The sequence below is a fragment of the Drosophila montana genome, unplaced genomic scaffold (genome assembly GCF_035044405.1).
Source record: "Drosophila montana isolate Dmon_TW-CO22-7 unplaced genomic scaffold, ASM3504440v1 contig_547_1, whole genome shotgun sequence".
NCBI lineage: Eukaryota > Metazoa > Arthropoda > Insecta > Diptera > Drosophilidae > Drosophila > Drosophila montana.
In genome coordinates, this window is record NW_026998873.1 from 8,646 (window position 1) to 36,477 (window position 27,832).

The 27,832-nt window shown below is 40.0% G+C and overlaps 1 protein-coding gene across 2 annotated transcripts; it reads left to right on the plus strand.

The window, feature by feature from the left end:
* Positions 1-423: 423 nt before the first annotated feature.
* On the plus strand, positions 424-9,516 carry kl-2 (dynein heavy chain 2, axonemal kl-2). 2 transcript variants are annotated; one of them, XM_064698322.1, is made up of 4 exons: positions 424-3,597; positions 3,650-7,731; positions 8,399-8,503; positions 8,570-9,516. In XM_064698322.1, exons 1-4 carry the CDS (start codon positions 461-463, stop codon positions 9,514-9,516), a joined length of 8,271 nt encoding a protein of 2,756 aa, XP_064554392.1. In that variant the 5' UTR covers positions 424-460. The 2 variants fall into 2 exon arrangements, with proteins under 2 accessions (XP_064554392.1, XP_064554393.1); XM_064698323.1 differs by lacking the exons at positions 8,399-8,503; positions 8,570-9,516 and adding an exon at positions 8,079-8,123.
* The last annotated feature ends 18,316 nt before the right edge of the window (positions 9,517-27,832 follow it).

The following is a 27,832-nucleotide window of genomic DNA, read 5'->3' on the forward strand; positions in this document are numbered from 1 at the left end:
TCGTTCTCATTTTTAAAGCTATCGTTTTGAAACTTTGTATAGTTTTTTAATAGTAGGCAGTACATACGTCGAAAAGTCTTGATCAGACAACACTTATCATTTAACTACGATAGGAACGACCGGTCGAAATTTGGATATTTAATAGAAAATATCTTGTCTAATCCCACCATTTACTATTTAGTATATTTTATATTTCCGTAGAAAAAATCGCAAATTTAGTATGTTTTGCAAAATATTCTGTTTCCATAGATTTGAATTTACTGATTAGCTTACTCAAATATTTTTAAAGCCGTTAGCCAAACGTCTATTAGGGTATCAAATCTTTTTAGTATCAAAGTTAGCCGTACTTTTATGTTAGCCACAATTCTTTATAAAAATATACTTTTTCAACAATTTTTAATAAAACTTTTTTTATAGGGACTTTGACGAAACATCAAAAAGCTTTACACTGGAGCTGATTATGAATTTAGATTTTCAGGCATTTTCTGAGGATATACAGGATATTTCTAATGCAGCTACTATGGAGTTACAAATTGAAAACGGAATAATGAATATTGCTGCTATATGGAAAAAACAAGGATTTGAAATGGCATACTCTCGAGATGGAATTTACCGGATCAAAAATGTTGACGAATGCTTCCAACTACTAGAAGAGCATGTAGTTCAAATATCCGCCATGAAGGCAACTCGTTTTGTGGAACCTTTTATTGACATTGTAGACTATTGGGAAAAAACATTATCCTATATCAGCGAAACTCTAGAAAAAGCACTTTCAGTGCAACGACAATGGCTATATTTAGAGAACATATTTCAAGGGGATGATATACGAAAACAACTACCCGAAGAAGAAAAACGGTTTGTAGCTATTACAGATGAATTTCGCACAATTACTGCAAAAATGTTTGAGGCAAATACTGCCGTAAAAGCAACTCACCTTCGCCCACCCCCTTTTGTATTAAACCGGTTTAACCGCATGGATGAACATTTGGAGTTGATACAACGTGCCTTGGAAATTTATTTAGAAGCCAAGCGTCAGCTTTTTCCTCGATTTTACTTTATATCCAATGATGATCTTTTGGAAATATTAGGGAACGCTAAACGCCCCGATCTGGTACAAACACATCTTAAGAAACTTTTTGACAATTTAAACAAACTTGAACTCAGACGAGTCGGAAAAGCATTGAGTCGCTGGCAGGCTACTGCCATGTATTCTGATGACGGTGAATGTGTAGAATTCTTACAGGTTTTATATATTGATGGTCCTTCAGAGCGCTGGTTGAATCAGATTGAAGACTATATGATAGCAGTAATGAAAGAACAACTAAAATTAGCACGAGGATCTTTAAAGAAGCTTATTGGCAATCGCGAGAAATGGATATCTTTATGGCCGGGACAGATGGTTCTAACCACGGCACAAATACAGTTTACGACCGACTGTACCCGCAGTCTCATTCACTGCAAAATGGTTGACCAGAAGAAACCACTTCGAAAACTTAAAAGAAAGCAGATAAAAGTGCTAATGAAACTATCTGAAATGAGTCGCAAGGATTTATCAAAAATAATGCGTCTGAAAGTAAATACTCTCATCACACTCGAGATACATGGTCGGGATGTTCTGGAACGCATGTACAAAGCTAACTGCAAGGATATTGGCCACTTTGAGTGGTTTTCACAATTACGATTTTATTGGCACCGCGAGTCTGAATTGTGTGTAATTAGACAGACAAATACGGAACAATGGTATGGGTACGAATACACTGGTAATTCTGGGAGATTAGTTATAACACCATTAACTGATCGATGCTATATAACATTAACTACAGCCCTTCATCTTCATCGAGGTGGAAGCCCGAAGGGTCCCGCGGGTACAGGAAAAACTGAAACAGTAAAAGATCTAGGAAAAGCCATTGGCCTATGGGTTATAGTAACAAACTGTTCCGAAGGTTTAGACTATAAGAGTATAGGTAAAAATTTCTCTGGCCTTGCACAGAGTGGCTGTTGGGGTTGTTTTGATGAATTCAATCGAATAAACATTGAAGTGCTGTCAGTTGTTGCTCAACAGATAATGTCTATAATGGCAGCTCTATCAGCAAAACTAAAAGAATTTGTTTTTGAAGGTCAGACAATAAAATTAAAAAGTACCGTCGGACTATTTATTACCATGAATCCTGGTTATGCTGGTAGAACTGAGTTGCCAGATAACTTAAAGTCTATGTTCCGGCCAATTTCCATGATGGTACCGGATAATATTATTATTGCAGAAAATCTGCTCTTCTCCGACGGTTTTACAAATACAAGAAGTCTTGCAAGAAAGGTTTATACCCTTTATGAATTAGCTAAGCAGCAGCTGTCAAAACAGTATCATTATGATTTTGGTCTTCGTTCCATGGTTGCATTATTACGCTATGCTGGGCGCAAACGTCGACAGCTGCCCAATACGAACGAAGAGGAGATAGTCTACCTCGCCATGAAAGATATGAACGTTGCTAGATTTACAGCCGCTGATTTACCGTTGTTTACTGGAATAATGTGTGATATATTTCCAGGAGTTAGTCTTCCACAGATTGACTATAGTGATTTTAATGTTGCTATAATTGAAGAATTCAGAGACAATGGTCTTCAAGCTATACAAATTGCTGTAAAAAAGGTTATTGAACTGTTTGAAACCAAAAATTCTAGACATTCAGTAATGATTATAGGCGATACTGGAACAGCGAAATCAGTTACGTGGCGAGCATTGCAAGGCGCATATTTCAGAATGAATGCCCAACGTTTTCAAGGCTGGGAGTCCGTCGCTGTGCATCCTGTCAACCCTAAAGCCCTTAATCTAGCTGAGTTGTACGGGGAGTATAATTTAAGTACAGGAGAGTGGCTAGATGGCGTACTGAGTTCTATCATGCGAATTATTTGCGCGGACGAGGACCTAATGCAGAAATGGCTTTTATTTGACGGACCGGTTGATGCTGTCTGGATTGAAAATATGAACTCTGTGATGGATGACAATAAGCTTCTAACGCTTATTAATAGTGAACGAATAACAATGCCGCCACAGGTTTCATTGCTATTTGAGGTAGGTGACTTAGCGGTTGCCTCTCCTGCTACTGTATCACGCTGTGGCATGGTATATAATGACTATAACGACTGGGGTTGGAGGCCATACGTCGATGCATGGTTACAGAAATTAAAAATCAAGGCATATTCTGAATTTTTGCGCATTCATTTTGAGTCAATCTTGCCAAATTTGCTTGAGTATAAACACGTCCGTTGCAAAGAACCAGTAAAGACAAACGAATTAAATGGAGTTATGTCTTTGTGTAAGCTCCTTGAGGGGTTTGGTACGAAACAAAATGGTATTAACCCACACAACTTAGAATCATTGGAAGAAATGACAAAACTTTGGTTTATGTTTTCTTTGGTTTGGTCCATCTGTGCAAGTGTTGACGAGGACAGTCGATTTAAGCTCGATACTTATATACGTGAAATTGAAAGTTGTTTTCCAATAAAAGACACTGTGTATGATTATTATGTAGATCCCAACGAAAGAACATTCGTACCCTGGGAGAGTAAGCTGTCGGATACCTGGCGCTATGATGAGAGGTAATTCATACTTATAAGATATATTTTACACCTAATAATTTTTTTACCTTAGTTCTCCATTTTATAAGATTATTGTACCTACTGGAGACACTATACGCTATGAGTATATCGTATCAAAACTTCTTGTTGAAGAACATCCAGTGATGATAGTTGGAAATGTTGGAACAGGAAAATCATCGACGGCAACCAATGTAATGGAAGCTTGTGATAAGAATAAGTTTTGCGTGCTTTACGTTAACATTTCGGCCCAAACTACAGCAGCCGGATTGCAGGCTACAATTGAAAATCGGACCGAAAAGCGCACCAAAACTCAATTTGTACCTTTTGGTGGAAAACGAATGATATGCTTTATGGATGACTTTAATATGCCTGCCAAAGACACGTATGGGTCACAGCCCCCTCTTGAACTTATAAGACAATGGATCGATTATAAGTACTGGTTCAACCGCAAGACTCAGCAAAAAATATATGTCTTAAATACACTACTCATGGCAGCGATGGGGCCGCCGGGCGGTGGACGTCAAGTTATCTCTCCGCGAACTCAAAGTCGATTTGTACTTTTAAATCTTACTTTTCCAACTCATGAAACAATAACACGTATATTTGGTACAATGCTCAAGCAAAAACTTGAAGGATTTACTAACGATGTTCGCGAAATGTGGTTGTTACTTACTCAATCAACAATATATCTTTACACTGCAATTATTGGAAGAATGCTACCAACTCCTAATAAGTCACATTATCTCTTTAACCTTCGTGATATTTCAAAGGTATTTCAAGGACTACTCAGGGGTTCTATGGAACTACAAACGACAAGGTCACTTTTTCTTCGTCTTTGGATTCATGAGTGTTTTAGAGTATTTAGTGATAGACTTGTTGATGACTCAGATCAAGAGTGGTTTGTCAACACAATAAATGAAACCCTAGGAGAATATTACGAGGTCACTTTTCACAGCCTATGCCCATCAAAACAGTCTCCGCTCTTTGGGGAGTTTGCTCATCCACAGGGATTCTATGAAGACTTAAAGTTGGACACATTGCGCACATACATGATAAACCAATTAGAGGAGTACAATAATTTTCCTGGAATGGCTCGTATGAATTTAGTTTTCTTTAAAGAAGCCATTGAACATGTAGTTCGCATAATTCGCGTTATATCTCAGCCGCGCGGTCATATCCTAAATATTGGTATAGGAGGATCCGGTCGTCAAGTGCTAGCAAAACTAGCTGCCTTCATTTTAGAAATGGGAATCTTTCAAATTGAAGTTTCAAAAAAATACAAAGTCGGCGATTTACGTGAGGACTTAAAAGCCTTATATAAAGTAACGGGCATTAAGCAAAGGCTAACCATTTTTATTTTTAGCAGCGAACAGGTAGCTGAATTGTCATTCTTAGAAATAATAAACAATATGCTTAGTAGTGGAGAGATAAACTTATTTAAATCTGATGAGTTCGATGAACTAAAATCCGATTTAGAGCGTCCCGCAAAAAAGGCTGGAGTTGAACTAAATACGGAAGCGCTGTATACATTTTTCATGTTGAATATAAGAGATTTTATGCACATAGTTTTGTGTTTTAGCCCCATTGGAGAAAACTTCAGAAACTACATACGTCAATATCCAGCTCTGTTAAGTGCAACCACTCCCAACTGGTTTAGATTGTGGCCGCAAGAAGCATTATTGGAAGTCGCTTGTCATTTTTTGAAGGGTTTTCAACTTAATATTCCCGTTCCTGGAAAAGATGATAAGAAAGATCGCGATAGTTTGGTCGAGACGACTGAAAATGTCCTACATCGTGATATTCCGCATGCATTTTCAATTATGCATTCTAGTGTTGCAAAAATTTCACAGCTTATGTTAGAAGAAGTAAAACGATATAACTATGTTACGTCACCAAATTATTTGCAGTTGGTAAGCGGTTTTAAAGAGCTCCTTGAAAAAAAAAGGTTTGAAGTATCATCCGCTGCCAATCGCTTACGTAATGGGTTATCCAAGATTGCAGATACTCAAGAAAAGGTGACATTGATGTCAGAGGAGCTTAAAGTAAGTTCAGAGCAGGTAAAATTGCTGGCCAAAGAATGCGAAGAATTTATTGCCATGATCGAAATTCAAAAATCCGAAGCGACAGAGCAAAAAGAGATTGTAGACGCAGAAGCAGTAATTATAAAGCGTGAAGAAATAATATGTTTAGACTTAGCAGCAACTGCTCGCGCTGATTTGGAAGTTGTTTTGCCTATGATTGATGCAGCAGTAAAAGCTTTAGATGCACTAAATAAAAAAGATATTGCTGAAGTAAAGTCCTATGGTCGTCCACCTATGAAGATTGAAAAAGTAATGGAAGCCGTACTGATATTAATTGGAAAGGAACCAACTTGGGAGAACGCGAAAAAGGTACTTAGTGAATCTACCTTTCTGAATGATTTAAAAAATTTTGATCGAGATCACATCTCGGAAAAAACACTGAAGCGAATAGCAATGTACACTAAAAATCCAGAATTGGAACCAGATAAGGTAGCTGTAGTTTCAGTTGCATGTAAGTCATTAATGCTGTGGATTATGGCTATAGAGAACTACGGTAAAGTATATCGAATTGTTGCACCAAAACAAGAAAAATTAGATAATGCCATGAGGTCGCTGGAAGAAAAACAAGCGGCATTGGCTGCAGCTAAAAAAAAACTTGAAGAGCTGCAAGCGGTAATAGAAGAACTTTATCGACAGCTCAATGAAAAAACCGAATTACTTAATGAATTACGTGCAAAGGAAGAACGTCTACGGAAGCAACTAGAGCGTGCAATTATTTTAGTTGAATCACTGTCAGGAGAGCGTGAGCGTTGGATAGAAACTGTAGCTCAACTAGACGTCGCTTTTGAGAAATTACCTGGAGACTGTCTTTTATCTATTGCATTTGTAACTTACTTAGGTCCATTTGACACAAAATATCGTGAAGATCTCTTAAACAAATGGAGACAACTAATAAAAGATTTAGTTATTCCAGCCACGTCTGAACTGAAATTAACAGTCTTTCTCTGCGATGCCGTTTCTATCCGAGAATGGAATATTCAAGGACTTCCGTCTGATGACTTAAGTACGGAAAATGGAGTAATTGTAACTCAGGGCAGTAGATGGCCGCTGATTATTGATCCTCAAATGCAAGCGAATAATTGGATTATGAAGATGGAGGAACATAATCAGCTAATTATTATAGATTTGGGTATGACTGATTATCTTCCGCAAATGGAACATTCTATTAAAGAAGGGATTCCTGTATTGTTGCAAAATGTTGGAGAAACCCTAGACCAAGCTATATACCCAATCCTTCGCCGAAATTTTACAATTCAATCTGGGGAAAAACTAATAAAATTTAATGACAAGTACATATCATATAACGATCAATTTCGATTTTACATTACTACAAAAATTTCGAATCCCCACTATCCACCTGAAATATCATCAAAAATGACGATTGTTAACTTTGCATTAAAACAAGATGGACTGGAAGCTCAACTATTGGGTATTATTGTAAGAAAGGAAAAACCAGCGTTAGAAGAACAAAAAGATGATTTAGTTATGACCATTGCACGTAATAAACGTACACTTATTGATCTTGACAATGAGATTTTGCGTTTATTAAATGAAAGTAGAGGATCCCTTCTTGATGATGACAAATTATTTTCTACATTGCAAAAGTCACGACAAACATCCGTCCTGGTTAAAGAATCCCTTAGTATTGCTGAAGTCACAGAAATAGAGATAGACGCAGCCCGCCAAGAATACAAGCCTGCTTCTGTACGCGCTGCTATTTTATTTTTCGTTTTAACGGATATGTCCAAGATTGACCCAATGTATGTTTTCTCTTTGGCGGCTTATATTTTACTGTTTACGCAATCCATTGAACGTAGTCCACGAAATCAGCTGGTACATGAGCGTATTCACAATATCGATGAATATCATACATATTCTGTTTATCGAAATACTTGCCGTGGACTTTTTGAAAGGCATAAGCTTCTTTTTTCAATACATATGACAGCAAAAATACTTTCAAATGCCGGAAAGCTGGTCGAAGAAGAGTATGATTTTATCTTGAAGGGTGGAATTGTTTTAGACAAGCAAGGACAGGCGCCTAATCCAGCAAAATGTAAATAATGATAATTATCCTTTAGCAATGGTGTAACAATTTTATTACTTATGTGTAATTCATTTAGGTTATAAATAGTTACCCTACACATTTTATTTAATAAAGCTAGTTTAGTAAGAGTCGTCATTCTATCCACTTTTTTCGTAAGAGTCAAAGAGTTTAATATAACAAAATTAAAATAGAGACCCTTATTTTAACAAATTTTGCCTAAATATATGTTACTATTTACAGTCCAAATACAATTATACATAAATTCGAGCCAAACTCGTTAAAATGAGATCCATATATATTTAGGGAATTTAATCTCCGAATATAACTGCTCCTTCTTCTATTTTACCGTTCAACAGGGTGGATCAGTGAACAAAATTAATACAATATATTTGAGCTGGACAATATTATGTATTTTATATAATAAAGAAAAGTTTATATATCGACATATCCGTCTGATTGTATCTAGACTAAACTAAACGAATTAGTTAGTCACACTTTTTTATTTGAATTACCAAAATTAAAATTATACATCTATATTATACGCAGGTCCCATTTTAGGAAATTTAGCATTTTACTGTCCAAATACAAGTATACTAATATATATATATAAATATAGGTAATTTAATCTTAGGCATCCCGAAAATAACGGTTATTTTTCTATTTTAACTTTCAATAGGGTGGATCAGTGAACAAAATTGGGACAATATAACTGAGCTGGACAAAATACCAGGTTTTCACGGCATTATAGACTCATTTGAAACGAACTTCAAAGTATGGAACGGTAAGATTAGACTAATACTTTAGTATTAGTATTATTCATAATAATATAAATATTTTCGACTCACAGCCTGGTACGCTACAACGTTCCCAGAACAGGAAGATTTGGTTGGCGAATGGAATGACAAACTTACTGATTTTCAAAAAATTTGTGTAGTACGTTCATTACGACCGGATCGAATTAGCTTTTGTATGACACAGTTTATTATCAGTAAGTTAGGTCCACGTTATGTGGAACCACCAGTCCTTGATCTAAAGGCTGCATTTGATGAATCAATTTCTCAAACACCACTGATATTTGTTTTGTCACCGGGTATCGATCCAACTCAATCTTTAATAGCACTTTCGGAAACTACGAAAATGTCTCAGAGGATGTTTTCACTTAGTTTGGGACAAGGACAAGCACCAGTAGCAACAAAGCTTATAATGGATGGAATAAGAGATGGTAATTGGGTATTTCTAGCAAATTGTCATTTATCCCTAAGCTGGATGCCTACTCTCGATAAAATGATAGCAACTATGCAGTCAATTAAGTTACACAAAAAGTTCCGCCTTTGGCTAAGTTCGAGCCCTCACCCAGACTTCCCTATATCTATATTGGAAACAAGTATTAAAATGACCACTGAACCTCCACGTGGAATTAAAGCTAACATGAAGAGGCTCTACAACAATGTAAATGTTGTGAATATGGATATCTGTAAGGAGCCTAATAAATACAAAAAACTGCTTTTCGCACTTTGCTTTTTTCATACAATTCTCTTGGAGCGTAAGAAATTCCAGCAACTTGGGTGGAATGTTATATATAGTTTTAATGATTCCGATTTTGAAGTGTCTGAAATTTTATTGCTTTTGTATTTAAATGAATATGAAGAGACACCTTTCAGTGCATTAAAATATCTGATAGCTGGAGTAAATTATGGAGGTCATGTTACCGATGATTGGGATCAGCGGCTGCTGTCTACCTATATAAATCAATTTTATAATGATCAAGCGTTAAAAACGCGTAAGTTTCGGTAAGTAATACTAAAACATTTATGCAACCTTTCACTGTGATGCTACACTTTTCTTTAAACATTATTTTATTGACCCTAAGCCTAAGGGATTGCTTCTGAGCAGTGATTAATAGCAATATCGGACTACTGATAATAAAACGATTAGCCGAAAATTAAGTTATTGTGGAAAATCTTTGTTGTTTATTAACATACCTAAACTTGGCATTAAATAGCTTTAAATGTGTGCAAAATCTTTTCGACATCGGACTACTTTGTCATGCAGCTCTAGACGAAGAATCACTCGTAAAATTAATGTTTGTATGGCTATTCTGTTTTCAGATACACTGCGCGTCATCAGATTAGCGCCCCTTACACTCGTTTCTTTTTGCTATCATCATTTTCCTATTGCACACAATATCTGAATTTATTTTTTTTTTCCATCCCGTTATGTGTGTTCTATGACAGGTAAATAAAGCTAGATAGAAGAACAATTATATATTTTTTGCTATTTTGATTTTTTTTCGACGAAAAAGTTTGCTCGATTGCCCCCAAATGCCAATTCAGTTTTCTTGCTTATTTTGGCAGTCACCGTTACCAAATTTGTGCAGTTTAAACTATAAAATATCTTTAAATTAACGCTCAATAATCTTATCTTTGGAAGAAAGATCAAAGACTGAAGTGCACGTCGATTCTAAACTATCGTTTCATAATATTGATAAAAAAAAAATTGGCAGACTCAGAAAAGAATTTCTTGTTTGCTTCGGAATAAGGAAGACTTGAAAAAATCCACCATATCAGTATATTGAACTACTTTATAATTCAATTCCCAATCGAATTTAGGAAGTGATTGTCAACAAAGGCGGTACAACACATTACTAAATTAGTTTCAAAATGCTTAAAAGGTAAAATAGAAGTAAAAAATACAATTTGATCAAATATTTAAAAAAAAAAAATTATCTCAGGGGGTGATGACCAAATTTTCGTTATATTATTTTTGAGGATTTTCTTTCAAATAAAGCATTATTGTTTACACAAGAAGTGTATCTAGCCGTCGGTAACTAACCGTCAATGAAGTTCGCTCTAACTCCGGAACCAGAACAAAAAACCATATGCACCACTCACTTACACTAGTACATTTGTAACCTAAATTCTACTTCATAGTGAACACAACGGGTTATCTTCTACGAAAGAAAAACGTCAACTAGAAGCCTGCGGACGCCCTACTACAATATTTGGTCCTTCGATCCGGATAGAAGTTTCTTCTATAAATTTTCACATATAAGTTCGCCCCAGCAGGCATTGGTAGACCTACAATAAAAGCAAATTCCTGGAGCAATCAAACTAATATAAGATAAGTAGCAGTGTCCATTGCAAAAATTTCGGCAATTCGAGTCCGATTTCATATTTGTGTGCCCACTCCTGTTTTACATATTTTTTTGTTTAAAAATAAAACACAAATATATAATCCGCGGCCTACTGGCATCTAAAAATTTACATAAATTAAAACCAAAAGAAAAAATGAAACCAAAAAGGTCGCCATATTGGAGTCTGTACATATGTACACGGGCATTTTTATGAAACTTTGCAGAAGTCCATCTTTCTGTTGCACGCAGTTCATATGTCATAACCAGCTGGATCGGACAACTATATCATATAGCTGCCATAGGAATGATCGGTCGAAAATTAGGTTCTTGTATAAAAAACATTTTTGTTTATTAAGATATCTTGACCAAACTCGGCATTTATTAGTTTTACTACGCTCCCCATATATATACAAAATCCTATTAAGATCGGACAACTACCTCATATAGCTGCCATAGGAACGATCGGTCGAAGATTTAGTTTTTATATGTAAGATTTTTATGTTTTTCAAGATATCTTGACCAAACTCGGTATTTATTAGTTTTACTACGCTCCCCATATATATGTAAAATCCTATTAAGATCGGACAACTATATCATATAGCTGCCATAGGAACGATCGGTCGAAAATTAAGTTTTTGTATGGAAAATTTTTATGTTTTTCAAGATATCTTGACCAACTCGGTATATCGGTAGCATTATGAGTCATCAGTGGCATGATAATTAACATCGGAGTAATATAAGCTATTTTTGTTTTTGGTACAAGTGGTTGATATTGAATGTGTTCAGAAAAAAAGGCTAAAAATGATACGTTTTTCAGCAACCAAGGTGCGCCTAAGTCAAATATTCGCAAACGTTTGTGAAAATTCAGATTTTGTAGTTATATTACAGCAGAATAATTTAATTGCATATTAAGCATTTCAAATATAAATAGTTACGCGCGCACTATTCAGTGTTAGAATGAACTTTTTCAATAGGCAGTACCACTAACCAAATAACATATAGACCGGACAAACCGTACTTTCGATGGTGACATTCGTTATTTCTGCGACTGGTCCAAACTCGCCTTCGGTTTTGTTCGGGTTCGACACATGCCCGCATGCTCGCAGAGCAACAGAGTAAGAATACATATGGCCTGTGTCGGCGAACGGCAACGCTGTCTTTTTACTCGCTCACTCTACAAGAAACTGCTGTGGCTTACTCTCATCCATATGATTTGTGCGATAGAACGGCATCGCTGTTTTTTATCTCGCTCCCACTACAGGAAACTGCTTTGGCTTACTCTCAGTGCTCTTTCAATTTGTCTATGTACCGTTTAAATGTTTGTGTGTGTATGTGCCCGTACAAGCAAAAATGCCCTCAAATTCAATTTTTCTCAAAAGTCGGTGGCATTTCTTCCCTTTTGAGGGGACGAGTAATATGAAATAATGAAAGGGTTTGCCCCGTCGATGAGAAATTCTTTCATTTTAGCTCGTTCTTCTTCGAAAGGGTACCTAAGCGTTGGCATGTGTGCCATTCACGCATACTTGCGTATTTTGTATATGAATAGAAGCATTCACACATGCCAACGCTTAGGTACCCTTTCGAAGAAGAACGAGCTAAAATGAAAGAATTTCTCATCGACAGAAATAACGAATGTCACCATCGAAAGTACGGTTTGTCCGGTCTATATGTTATTTGGTTAGTGGCAGTACCCAGAGAGACGGCGAAATGAAAAATTGAGAGTGCATGTTTTGCAACATATTTTAAGTAATCGATTTTCAATTGTCGCTGAAAAAAGTTCTGCTGAGATGCCCTAAAAATAATTGTCTTATGGAATTAAATTTTAAAATGGTAATCAAGACAGGAGTCGGTTTTGACCCCATAAAGTATATATTTTCTTGATCAGGACGACGAGCTAAATCGATTGAGACACGTCCGCCTCACCTTTTGTCTGTCTGGTGGTATGACATATGTACTATATATACATACATATGTGCATATATTGACTCATATACGTATATAAGTACTAATTCTATTAAAGCCAAACTTGCGATTAAGATGATTTCTTATTGTAAACTTAAAATCAACAGTAAGTAATTAATAAATTTTGTTTAATAATTATTACTATTATTATTATTGAGAACATTATTAATTTATTTATTTGAAGTTTTGTAAAATAAAATCATCATTTATTTTGATGATCTTCATTTCAAAGATAATTAGTTACGCGCCTTACATCCAAAAAAGAGCACAGACATTTTGAGGCGGTGAATTAAAAAATTCAGAGTGCATGTTTTGCAGCGAATTTTAAGTCATCGATTTTCGATTGAGATGCCCCAATAAAAATTGTCCCATGGAATTTAATTTGAAAATGATAATCAAGGAAGGAATCGCTTGTGACCCCATAAAGTATATATATTCTTGATTAGGACGGCAAGCTGAATCGACTGAGGTATATCCGACTACCTGCTTTACTGTCTGGTTGTTTTTATACCCTTGCAGAGGGTATTATAATTTTGTCGTGAAATGTGTAACGCATAGAAATGGACATCTCCGACCCCATAAAGTATACACATCCATGATCAGTATCAACAGCCGAGTCGATATAGCCATGTCCGTCTGTCCGTCTGTCTGTTTCTATGCGAGCTAGTCTCTCAGTTTTAAAGCTATCTTCATTAAACTTTGAAGAAGTGCCTCTTTCTGTTGCACGCAGTACATATGTCAAAACCAGCTGGATCGGACCACTATATCATATAGCTGCCATAGGAATGATCGGTCGAAAAGTAGGTTCTTGTATACAAAACATTTTTGTTTATTAAGATATTTTGATCAAAATCGGCATGTATTAGGTTTACTATGCTCCTCATTTATATGCAAAATCCTATTAAGATCGGACCACTATATCAAATTTAAGTTGTTGTATGGAATTTTTTTTTATTTTTCAAGATATCTTGAGCAAACTCGGCATTTATTAGTTCTACTATGCTCCTTATATTTATGCAAAATCCTATCAACATCGGACGACTATATCATATAGCTGCCATAGGAACGATCGGTCGAATAAAAGTATAAAAAAATTTTCTGTTCTTCAAGATATCTTGACCAAACTCGGCATTTATTACTTTTACTGTACTCGTCAAACATATGCAAAATCCTATCAACATTGGACAACTATATAATATAGCTGCCATAGGAACGATCGGTCGAAAATTAGGTTGTTGTGTGGAAAACTTTTGTTTTTCTAGATATTTTAACCATACTCGGCATTAACTATTTTCCCTGTGCTTCTTAGATACGGACGAATCACTATGAGCATTATGAAAAGGTGGGGTCTGCAAGGGTATTAAATCTTCGGCATGCCGAAGATAGCCCTTCTTTCTCGTTTTTTTTTTATTCGTTTAACAAATTATATACAATAATTATATGTTAAAAACTTTCCACTGAGCTGCGTTTAGAATAAACGTGTTTCTTTCTGAGCTCAACAATGAATGAATAATAATCATAAATTTTAGCTCGATCCGTTTCCACTACACGGCCGCCCTGTGAAAAGAATATTAATCTATTTTTGGCATTTCAATAAGAAATAATTATAATACTTTTAAATTTTCCGTTTCGCTCGGCGATTATTAAAAATGTCGGCTCTGTAAAGAGCCTAGTATGCCAATCGGTAGTGATCAAAACAGCCGAAAACGACTCACTGCACCGTCCGATAAGAAGTCAAAGCGACCCTTAAACTCACCTAGAGCGGTTATTGGGAAACTAAAGGTCGAGGGTACCAGCACACCCGTCCCGTGTGAGTCCGATTCCAACAGGAGGTATTACCCCACAAATTACCAGTTCGACTACGCAAAAGATGCAGAAGTAAAGCGAAATGGCACTGAACGACTTCGTTTCGATGACTGACCGACTAGGCCAGTTTAAAGTGAAGATCAACGACGCAGTGACGTGTCACTGTTCACTCTCCAAGTCCGACGAGATCAAATCAAGACCTTATGGGTAAGGGTGGAACCCGTGTGCGAGCTGTGATTCAAAATATTTGTATTTGATCACATCTCACCCGATTATTACAATTTTTGGCTCCGTGAAGAGCCTAGTATGCCAATCGGTGGTGATCCAAACAGCCAAAAACGACTCACAGCACCGTCCGATAAGGAGTCAAAGCGACCTTTAACCTCACCTAGAGCGGTTTTCGGGAATTTCAAGGTCGAGGGTTTCAGCACAACCGTCCGCAAGCCTGTGAGTCCGATTCCAACAAGAGATATTACCCCACAAATTACCCTTTCGACTACGCAAAAGATGCAAAAGTCAAGCGAAATGGCACTGAACGACTTCGTTTCGATAACTGACTGACTAGGCCAGTTTGAAGTGAAGATCAATGACGCAGCGGACAGTGACGTGTCACTGTTCACTCTCCAAGTTCGACGATATCAATTTAAGACTTTATATCGCCAACCAAATCGCTTGCAGCAGCGGTGACCTTGTGGCTATGCAAGCCAAATATGATTACTCGTAATCCGTTTACGAGCGATGTGCGGCTCAACTAAGCGAAAAAATAGAAAGAGCCATTGCCTTAAATAGACAAGCTGCGCAACCCCAACTTCTCCATGTCCAGGGGTTGCAGTCTCCCGCCATGCGCTGCCTACTTTCCGAGACTTATTTACGGCGGTCTATATAAATAATACAAGACTGACGCCAGTGGAAAAATTGTTCAATTTATATTCAAAAACCAGCGGCGAAACGGAGAGATTTGAAAATAAGCGACTATTAGTCAATAGTCAATTGAAAATTCTTTTCAATCCCCCCTCAGCAACACAAGAGTCTGGAGCCGCCCTTAAAAAGCTTCAGGGCACAATCCAGGGGTGTTTAATGGCTCTTGACTTGTCCAGGGTGAGCACCGAAAATTGCTCATTTTTCTCATCTTCTAAATTGCCTAAGCAAGGTACTTCAATGGTCCGAAATGAATACATTTAGCCTTAGATAGAAGCTATCCGACCAAGCGCACATACGCCATCCCAGTCCAAACCAACAAAGAAAAAGTCCAACCATCTTAGAACCTTCGAAGCAACGAATGTTTCCTACAAATGTCCGTCCCCGAGAGACTTTCCGTCATTAAGCAACAAAAGTTGTGCTTAAACTGCTTCACGTGCACGTGCAAGGGACGTCACCATACGCTGCTCCACCGTGACACACCGCAGATGCCCTCCAAATGCATAACTCCAATAGTTTTGAACCCTCCTTCGCCTATACAGTCCACTACAACTTCAACTACAGGTCTCCGGTTTGAATCAAGCTATTTCGGCTCAACCACAAAAACTCTGCCATTTTAATATTGGCTCTCCAATAAAGCCCACGGTCATATCGAAACCTCTGCTTATGTCCTTCCAAAGCTAGCAGGCAATTTGCCCTCCTACACCATCCCCTAAAATGCTTTGAAAGAACTTCCAAAATTACACTTGGCCGATCCTTCTTTCTATAGGAGCTCATAGATAGACGTGCTTCTCGAAACGCTTTTCGGCTGAATCCTTACAGGCCCCGTTTCTAAGACCATTGCCAAATCTGTCTTATATTTTTCAACTCAACTTTAGCTGAATTCAAATGCGAGCTTAGGTAAACTGCTCACAACATTTTGGGAGGTGGAGGATATTCCAGTAAAGCTGAGCGCAACTTCCGAAAAACAACCAGAAAATATGAAAAGGGCAGATACTTGGTCACACTGCCATTCAAGAATTCCGATCACGTCCAGTTGAGCCATTCAAGGTCCATCGCACTAGCTCAATTCCTTCGAAACGAGAATCGTTTGGCAAAAAATGCCCCCCCTTAACGAGCAGTACGGCGCGGTGATCCAGGAATATCTGGACTTAGTTCATATGCGATAAGTCCCTCCAAACAAAGGTTCGGATAACTTTTATCTTCCAGTCCATGCTGTTCACAAGCCTGACAGCACCACGACCAAGTTCCGCGTAATATTTAACGCCTCCCACCTGTCATTGAATGGCAAAAGTCTGAACGAAGTGCTACATGCAGGGCCCGTTCTGCAATCAGACTTAACCATTCAAATACTAAGATTGCGGTTCTTCCGATATGTCTTTAATGCGACATCACGAAAATGTATCGGCCGATCCATTTGCATCCCAAACAGACGCCCTACCAGGGAATTCTGTTACGAACGAAAGACAACAAGCTTCGTGACTTCGGGCTCAACACAGTAACTTTTGGTGTTAACTGTGCCCCTATTTTGGTAATCCGGGTACTACATCAATTATCAGATGACGTTCATTCGCTCTATCCCTTAGTCACATTATCGCAAACAATATGTATGTCGACGATGTACTGGCAGGAGCCCATTCCAAATCAATAGCAGGTCAGGCAATTTCAGAACACCGCAAGGCCCTAGAAACTGCCGGGTTCCCCTTGCGAAAATGGACATCCAATGAAAAGGACTTGCTAAGAGCGATTCCCAAGGACCACCTGCTTCGCGCCGACTTCTTAGAAATCGAGAATGCCTGTTCGGCGAAGACTCTCGGGATCAGATGGAAAGCTGACACCGATGAATTCTTTTTCGCTCCATCCGATCTGACAGCCAAGCAGTCCGTCTCCAAACGTGAGGTCCTATCACAGATTGCCAAACTGTTCGATCTAGCAGGTTGGTTGGGTCCAGTCATTGTTCAGGCAATAATATGTATGTAGGAGATCTGGCTCCAAGAACTGGTCTGGGACGATCAACTACCTGAGAGTCATCTCAGTAAGTGGCATTTATTTCTCCAAGAGTGTCCAGGCCTCAGTGCGCTTCGCATCCCTAGATGGCTCGAATTTTGCCACAGGTGAGTATTCAATATCACGGATTCAGTGACGCTTCGCAGCGGGCATACGGGGCTGCCATTTACGTGCGCACTGAGATACATGCAAGCTTTAGTTAACAACGAGCTGTGGTGGCAAGGGCCAGAATGGTTACGTCTACCTTTGAGCCAATGGAGCATTCCTTCTGAACCCCTGCCAGATAAAACAATAGAGCAACGCACGATTAAAGTAAACCTCGCAAACACGGCTCCCTCATTTCCTTTCCTCGAAGGCTTCTCCAAGCTCGAACAAGCCTTGCGAGTGTTGGCATACAAAAAACAGCTCACTTCCAGCAAACTCCTTAATTTGAACCCCTAAGAGCGGCCGAAGCACTTAGCTACGATGACCGACATCCGATAATAAAACACACGTGTGCATATTCGATACCAGCTCATGATGCGTCTAATACGATCACAGTTCTGGATTCCAAGGCTCAAGGTGTTAGTCAAATCCACAATCAACTCCTGCAAAATCTGCGTAATTCCAAAATGGAAATTACAAACGCAGCTCATGGCGACTTGCCTGTGGAGAGAGTCACATGCTCTTGGCCGTTCACTCACACAGGAGTCGATTTTGCAGGCCCCTTCGATGTTAAAAATTACACAGGTCGCGCCTGCCTTATTACAAAAGGCTACGTGTGCGTCTTTTGTGTGCTTCAGCACCAAAGCCATCCATCTAGAGGCTACATCTGATTATTAATGTTTATCATGTATAAGCTTCTTCACGTAACAGCACGATGTCTCCACGCCAACAGCAACGGAGTCGTTCCGATGCCGAGTTCCGATGGAGGAGTCCACAGTGCGAAAGTAGCAGAGGTTTCTGCGGCTAACTACGGAGAAAAAACCCCGAGCAGTATTGGTGAACAAATATTGCCCAAATTGCCTAGACTACCAACACTGCCGCAAGTGCCAGGGCGACCATCACACCCCCGGAACGCTCCGCGCCGCCTTCATCCGCTGGCCCCATTTCACTGTCCAATTTAATGGACCACAACAGGACTAATCCGTCTTGGGACCTGCAAGTCGCCCCACGACACTCGGACACTTTTAGACCCGTCCTGTCCGGAGAGTCTTATCGACGAATCTCTGGAAAGGCCTCCGGGCCATCCATCACCCGTTTCGGTACAGACAACGCTTGCTCGGCCGTCATCCGTTCCAGGACATCCAGCTTCCAACGAGAGGTCATCCTGCAAGTGATGCCTAAGCTTTAATAGAGGACCCCATCCAAACTCATCAGCGAGAAGCTAAATGAGCCCTTTCAAAACGTCCGATTGGCGATTGGCTGGTTCCAGCCGGAGACATCAAGTCTGTTGTTGCGTTCCGACCTATCCCGAGTTAATTCTCCAAGGCGTCCTGCCGAGCCATGGCGGCGCACCATTGGCCCAAGACACGGTAATCGGGTGGATACTGTCCGGACCCTGCGCTCACCAATAAAAACATAGCCCCTACCTTCTCCATTTTTTGCAGTACTGCAGGGCAGGCGGCATGTTTACACAAGAAGTGTATCTAGCCGTCGCTAACTAACCGCCAATGAAGTTAGATCTAACTCCGGAACCAGAACAAAAAACCATATTCACCACACAGATTCACCAACAGACGAAAAGTAACTTCATAGTGAACCCAACGTGTTTTTTTCTACGAGGGAAAAAAGTCAATTTTCACAGTAAAAAAGCCTCCATACGAGCAGCAATTCACCCAAAATTCATTAACTGGAAGCCCTGCGAACGCCCTACTACAACAATAATATTATCTTAAATGTTAGAAAAGCCATTGTTGCTTTATTTTTAGAAGAATTGATGAGTCAAATGGATAAAAATTTTGAGACGATAGTTCAAATGGTTCTGATAATATTGAACATTACCTAATCTGATGACGGGCAGTGTATATTTTATCAATTCCGAATTATGATGCGGAATAAGTATTCTTACTAGGGCCGCCTGTCCATAAGAGTATATCGACACATCGACACACAGGCGACTAGTAAATTTTTAATTTGTATGTCGTCTGACGCACAAGCAGATTCCTCTTGCATTGTGCTGAGACTTTTCAGTCTTGTTGCCAATATGCAATATACGTTGTACGAAAGGAGGGAGTATACTACTTTTCATATTTAAACGGTTTAACCTAAATGACTCACTGACTGATCAGCGCGCATATACCATATGTATTTTTTTGTAAACAGCGTATGTACATTCAAAAGTCGATCGCAACCAGCTGTACAATTTGCCTTTCGTTAAGAGTCATTTTCGTTTTGTGTTTGCAGCTGAACAGAAGTGGAAGAACAGAAGCGCGTGCGGAGCACGAATGTAAGTCTCATAAACTTGTAATATATCGGTTGTTAAATAATGGACAGGTAAAAATATTTCAGCGTACATCGAATCGAATCGAACCGAAGCGTACAGCGTACCGCGAACCATCGAAATTGTTGTTTCTTTTAACGCTTGAAATCACTGGCAAATACGCGCGCCGGAACGAGTATCGGTGCCAACATTCTAAAATATTCTCTGCAGCAGAGAGTGTCTGAGGTATATTCTGCTACGGCAGAGATTTCTGCAAAGCAAGCGAATTGCAAGCTTACAACAATAGCTGCCTATAGAGAGACACGCGGTAAAAGAGTTAGACTCAAATACTCAAAGCGGATTTCATAGTATTGGTGTGGTGAGATGGTGACGGTGATGAACAAGATACAAGTGCGTGAAGGACGACAAGAAGTATCCAACCCGGTAGAACTGTAACGATTGTAACGGCATGGTCAACGGGACAGGCTAACACATCGCCTGTTCCTGCTGGAGTAAAAGATAAAGTCGCTGGTGTAAAAAAAGGTAGCGGAGCTGGAAATACGGAAATTTAAAGGGGCTGTCCATAAAGTAGTTGGAGTGTACACCCCAGTGTGCCTTATCAATCAAATATGGCGGTGTTTAACCAGGCTACATAGCCCAGTACTGGTGCGTACATGGGCCACACAGGTCTAGGAGCGCTCAATAGATCGATTGCGCACACGCCACGGCAGCAATTCGATAATGTACATTTTAATTATGCAACTCCGTGGAATGGATCGCTGACACCTGCGCAAATCAGTCCGCGACATGCCATCAGCAAAGATTTACCAATATTTACAGGCAAGCCAGAGGAATGGTCGATCTTTATCAGCGGTTAAGAACAGACAACAATGCGCGACATGTCATCAGCAAAGACTTACCAATTTGTACAGGCAAGCCAGAGGAATGGTCGATCAACGAGCAAAATCTCATCAGGCTTCAGAAGTGCCTCAGAGGGCAAGCCCTGGATGCGGTGCGTGGTAAACTTATGATCCCAGCATGCTATAGGCACACTCCGAATGTTAAACGGCCGCTCTGAAAAAGTACATACTGTGCTGCAGCAAAAACTACGAGAGGAGCTAGCAATAAAAACGGACAACTTGAACACTATTGTCCGACTGGCCTTAGCTGTCCAAAATTATTGAGCAATGATAGCGGCCTTTGGTATGCACGAACATCTTTACGATCCCGCGCTGCTAAACGAGCTTGTTGCTAAGATGCCCAGCAATATGAAATTATACTGGGGCCGGCACCACCTTTGACAACTGGCTATTTAATGTGGCGCGCTACTATGGTCACGCCATACGAAAATCACTAAAGAGCGAGTTTTTGTGCACAACACGGTAGATAACCCTGCGGGTTCTCAGCAACAGCGTTAACAGGAACAGGAGAGGGTTTCATGTGCGAAGATCCATGGGTACAAAACTGCGGTGGGAAATTGTTAAGGAAAAACAGGTCTGTTTTTGCTGCATTATGCGACATCGTGCACAGCAGTCTAAATCAAAGAAGAAATGTCACGTAGATGGTTGTGAGTCAACGCACCATGTGCTGGTGCACACGAGCGGTAGTAAATGTTGGCGGTAGTAGATGTTCCTGCGACCCAGCTGTGTATTAATGTGTTAGTCAAGTCCACAATCAACTCCTGCAAAATCTGCGTAATTCCAAAATGGAAATTACAAACGCAGCTCATGGCGACTTGCCTGTGGAGAGAGTCACATTCTCTTGGCCGTTCACTCACACAGGATTCGATTTTGCAGGCCCCTTCGATGTTAAAAATTACACAGGTCGCGCCTGCCTTATTACAAAAGGCTACGTGTGCGTCTTTTGTGTGCTTCAGCACCAAAGCCATCCATCTAGAGGCTACATCTGATTATTAATGTTTATCATGTATAAGCTTCTTCACGTAACAGCACGATGTCTCCACGCCAACAGCAACGGAGTCGTTCCGATGCCGTGTTCCGATGGAGGAGTCCACAGTGCGAAAGTAGCAGAGGTTTCTGCGGCTAACTACGGAGAAAAAACCCCCAGCAGTATTGGTGAACAAATATTGCCCAAATTGCCTAGCCCACCAACACTGCCGCTAGTGCCAGGGCGACCATCACACCCCCGGAACGCTCCGCGCCGCCTTCATCCGCTGGCCCCATTTCACTGTCCAATTTAATGGACCACAACAGGACTAATCCGTCTTGGGACCTGCAAGTCGCCCCACGACACTCGGACACTTTTAGACCCGTCCTGTCCGGAGAGTCTTATCGACGAATCTCTGGCAAAGGCCTCTGGGCCATCCATCACCCGTTTCGGTACAGACAACGCTTGTTCGGCCGTCATCCGTTCCAGGACATCCAGCTTCCAACGAGAGGTCATCCTGCAAATGATGCCTAAGCTTTAATACAGGACCCCATCCAACTCATCAGCGAGAAGCTAAATGAGCCCTTTCAAAACGTCCGATTGGCGATTGGCTGGTTCCAGCCGGAGACATCAAGTCTGTTGTTGCGCTCCGACCTATCCCGAGTTAATTCTCCAAGGCGTCCTGCCGAGCCATGGCGGCGCACCATTGGCCCAAGACACGGTAATCGGGTGGATACTGTCCGGACCCTGCGCTCACCAATAAAAACATAGCCCCTACCTTCTCCATTTTTTGCAGTACTGCAGGGCAGGCGGCATGTTTACACAAGAAGTGTATCTAGCCGTCGCTAACTAACCGCTAATGAAGTTAGATCTTCATAGTGAACCCAACGTGTTTTTTTCTACGAGGGAAAAAAGTCAATTTTCACAGTAAAAAAGCCTCCATACGAGCAGCAATTCACCCAAAATTCATTAACTGGAAGCCCTGCGAACGCCCTACTACAACAATAATATTATCTTAAATGTTAGAAAAGCCATTGTTGCTTTATTTTTAGAAGAATTGATGAGTCAAATGGATAAAAATTTTGAGACGATAGTTCAAATGGTTCTGATAATATTGAACATTAACTAATCTGATGACGGGCAGTGTATATTTTATCAATTCCGAATTATGATGCGGAATAAGTATTCTTACTAGGGCCGCCTGTCCATAAGAGTATATCGACACATCGACACACAGGCGACTAGTAAATTTTTAATTTGTATGACGTCTGGCGCACAAGCAGATTCCTCTTGCATTGTGCTGAGACTTTTCAGTCTTGTTGCCAATATGCAATATACGTTGTACGAAAGGAGGGAGTATACTACTTTTCATATTTAAACGGTTTAACCTAAATGACTCACTGACTGATCAGCGCGCATATACCATATGTATTTTTTTGTAAACAGCGTATGTACATTCAAAAGTCGATCGCAACCAGCTGTACAATTTGCCTTTCGTTAAGAGTCATTTTCGTTTTGTGTTTGCAGCTGAACAGAAGTGGAAGAACAGAAGCGCGTGCGGAGCACGAATGTAAGTCTCATAAACTTGTAATATATCGGTTGTTAAATAATGGACAGGTAAAAATATTTCAGCGTACATCGAATCGAATCGAACCGAAGCGTACAGCGTACCGCGAACCATCGAAATTGTTGTTTCTTTTAACGCTTGAAATCACTGGCAAATACGCGCGCCGGCACGAGTATTGGTGCCAACATTCTAAAATATTCTCTGCAGCAGAGAGTGTCTGAGGTATATTCTGCTACGGCAGAGATTTCTGCAAAGCAAGCGAATTGCAAGCTTACAACAATAGCTGCCTATAGAGAGACACGCGGTACAAGAGTTAGACTCAAATACTCAAAGCGGATTTCATAGTATTGTTGTGGTGAGATGACGGTGATGAACAAGATACAAGTGCGTGAAGGACGACAAGAAGTATCCAACCCGGTAGAGCTGTAACGATTGTAACGGCATGGTCAACGGGACAGGCTAACACATCGCCTGTTCCTGCTGGAGTAAAAGATAAAGTCGCTGGTGTAGAAAAAGGTAGCGGAGCTGGAAATACGGAAATTTAAAGGGGCTGTCCATTACGTCGTCTGCAGCTACTGGCCCAATGAATAGTTCAACAACGAGCAATTTCGATCCTTTGGGATACCAGAACGTGATCTGCAAGCAGAAACTAGTTGGAGTGTACACCCCAGTGTGCCTTATCAATCAAATATTGCGGTGTTTAACCAGGCTACATAGCCCAGTACTGGTGCGTACATGGGCCACACAGGTCTAGGAGCGCTCAATAGATCGATTGCGCACGCGCCACGGCAGCAATTCGATAATGTACATTTTAATTATGCAACTCCGTGGAATGGATCGCTGACACCTGCGCAAATCAGTCCGCGACATGCCATCAGCAAAGATTTACCAATATTTACAGGCAAGCCAGAGGAATGGTCGATCTTTATCAGCGGTTAAGAACAGACAACAATGCGAGACATGTCATCAGCAAAGATTTACCAATTTGTACAGGCAAGCCAGAGGAATGGTCGATCAACGAGCAAAATCTCATCAGGCTTCAGAAGTGCCTCAGAGGGCAAGCCCTGGATGCGGTGCGTTGCTTGTTGCTAAGATGCCCAGCAATACGAAATTATACTGGGGCCGGCACCACCTTTGACAACTGGCTATTTAATGTGGCAATGCGCGCCACTATGGTCACGCCATACGAAAAGCACTAAAGAGCGAGTTTTTGTGCACAACATGGTAGACAACCCTGCGGGTTCTCTGCAACAGCGTTATCAACAGGAACAGGATAGGGTTTCATGTGCGAAGATCCATCGGTACAAAACAGCGGTGGGAAATTGATAAGGAAAATCGGGTCTGTTTTTGCTGCATTATGCGACATCGTGCACAGCAGTCTAAATCAAAGAAGAAATGTCACGTAGATGGTTGAGAGTCAACGCACCATGTGCTGCTGCATACGCCTAACATGAGCGGTAGTAAATGTTGGCGGAAGTATATAAATGGACAGGCGACAGAATCAAGATCGTAAATTTACAGCTGCCGCTGAAGGCTCGTCGTCCAGACTACCGAATGTTTTAGGTACCACAGCTAATAGTGTTCCCACTGTTCCCACGAAAAGACATATTTTTGTTTATAGGCTTGCCCCTCACTTCTCATCAGATGATGTAGAAGCCTTTATACAGGCAAAAATTCCAGCCCCAGGTATAACGGTGGAGAAATTAAAGTACGCCTATGAATGGGATATTGCATCCTTTAAATAAATGTTCAGCCAGAAATATTTACTAACATTTGTTGTAAAGAGCTTTGGCCGGAACACCTAATAGTCAAAGAATATAAGGCCAAAAAGAAAAATCGGACTCCGATTTTATTACCTTCTATTCCTAGTTTGCTGCGTCAAAAAATTACATTCTTCTTTCAAGATTGCCTACCAGAATGTTAGAGGTCTAAGCTCGTTAACCTGCATTTAGATTCTCTTGCTTTTAATTTTCAAATTATCGCTTTTACTGAGATCTGGCTGAAGCCGGACATCTCAGACTCTTCCTTTTCTACCTACAAATACACCACTTAGAGATGTGATCGAGCTTGCCATATCGGAGGAGGAGTACCATCGTCGGAACCCATTGAACTTCCCATATCAGAGATTGAGTTGGTGGCTGTAAGAGTTCTATTTGGATGTTTTTCTATCCTTCTTACCCCTCTATCTAACTTATCCATTTATCAAACCCATCTTAATGCTATTAAATCTATCTCGTCCCTTCTTTCTGATAGGGATCTTTTAGTAGTTCTTGGGGACTTTAATCTCCCAGAGGTCGATTGCTCATCGCCATCAGACTCAAACTTCTGTTGCCGTCCTCGTCAAACGAATTTATTGATGGTCTACATGAAATGTCCTTACAGCAGGTTAATCGTGTGCACAATTCAAGAAACAGATCTCTTGATCTATTTTTCTACTTTTTCTATTTTTTCTACTCAAAATTCCATCTGCTATAAGGATTACCTTCGCCGTTGACGCTTCCAATTTTTTCATTAACCTAAGCAATATTTTAACTTACATCTATTTTGCCGTCTTCGGTTAAGTTTGCAGAAGAGAGCGCGAATACAGGTCCAGGCATAGCCGATCTGTTTGCAAACTACCTACTCTTACTCTAGGTGTAGTAAAAATCAGCCTTATCCTTATCAGTTACAGAGGTCAAACTGCATTTTTAATACCATTATTACGGAAAGTTCGGTTCTCAACGAACTTAACACCATCAAGCTGGCTTACTCACCGGGCCCTGATGGTGTTCCATACAATTTCAGGTACTGTGCTGCAGCACTATGTAAACCTGTTTTATAACTTTTTGAACTATCCGAAAACACTTCATGTTTTCCGACCATTTGGAAGGAATCATTTACTATCCCTCTCCATAATAAAGGGAGTACGTCCGATGTCGAAAACTATAGAGGTATTTCCAAATTATCCGCTATACCTAAAGCTTTTGAGAGAATCATAACATCTCTACAGCAACATTTATGTAGTTCTATTATTTCACCTTCCCAGCATGGGTTCGTGAAGTTCAGATCTACAACCACTAACCTTCTTGAGTTTACTTCGCCTGTAATTGATTCGTTTAAGAAAAGAAAGCAGACTGACGTCATCTACACTGATTTCAGTAAGACTCTGTCAACCACTCCTTGCTGCCTTATGCCTTCTCGGCTTCGCAGTCAATCTCTTGAACTGAATTTCAGAGTATTGCCGTAACAGAACCCAAAAGGTTCTTTTCAGATATTCGTTTTTTAAACGAATTTTGGTGACTTCCGGTGTTCCTCAAGGTAGTCATTGGCCCGCTACTCTTTACTCTCTTCATTAATGACCTTCCCTCGCTATGATGTTAAGTTACATTTAAAGATATGGCATCATGTTATCTTTTACAAGCTGACATTGATGCGTTTCAGGCTTGGTGTCTAGCCAACCTCTTACATCCTTGATAACTTATACATCTTTGGTACGACCTATACTTGAGTATGCCTCATGTATCTGGTCACCACAGTACTCTATCCATCAATACAGAATTGAATCCGTTCAGAAATAATTCTTGTTGTTTGCCCTTTGTGCCGTCATACTCCAGCAGACTTCTGATGATTAACCTTCCTTCCTTAACTAATCGTAGAACCATGCTGGGTGTAATATTTATCCATAAATTAATTACTGGTGAAATTGACTTCTGTGTTGTCTAGCCAATTAAATTTCTCTATCCCTACTACTCTAACACGTAATTTTACACTCTTATCGCTTCAATTTTTCTCAACTAATCATGCTTTGCATGAACCGTTCAGGGTTCTCTGTGATGACTATAACAAGCATTACAGAGTATTCAGCTCGGAGTCTTTTCTTCCTCGTATAAACTCCGCTATTCTAAACTATTTAGCTAGTAGATAGTCTTATTTTTATTTGTAATTGTATTTGTGCATATACTTGTAGTTAGAATTCGTTTTTTACGTTGCAACTTGTGTCGTACGTTATACTACTGCTCCCCTCGCCACCGTAGTACATTGCATCGGGATTCGCGTTAAAACAAAAAAAATCTATAGCCCATATCCGAGGACATTCCTAGACCCCGTGAACCTTCGTGGGTGGCGTGGCTGCGGGTCACGTAATATCTTGTAAATTGCTTCTTCAAAGAAAAAAAAAATGTATGCTGATAGTTAGGAGCCACGGATATATTTATTTCCAGAATTGCCTTTAACTAATGTGATTTTAGTTTTGAACAGATGCTACGCAATGTCTACGACACCTTGGGCCCAATGATTAGAAGCTGCGTGAGAGTCGAGTAGGAAACATCTTAAAGATCTTATGTTCCGTCGGGACCCAATTACAAAGTATTAAATAATAATGTAGCATACAAAACATAGTGTAGCATATTCTGTCCGTGTACCCGTACAACTCGTTAAGAAGAACCCTGAC

What these genes read in the sequence shown, in the direction of transcription:
- kl-2 (XM_064698322.1), top strand. Translation starts at nt 461, where the DNA reads ATGAATTTAGATTTTCAGGCATTTTCTGAGGATATACAGGATATTTCT. An exon ending in ACCTGGCGCTATGATGAGAG is followed by an intron (nt 3,598 to 3,649) that starts GTAATTCATACT and finishes TTTTTACCTTAG; the next exon opens with TTCTCCATTTTATAAGATTA. An exon ending in GAACTTCAAAGTATGGAACG is followed by an intron (nt 8,504 to 8,569) that starts GTAAGATTAGAC and finishes TTCGACTCACAG; the next exon opens with CCTGGTACGCTACAACGTTC.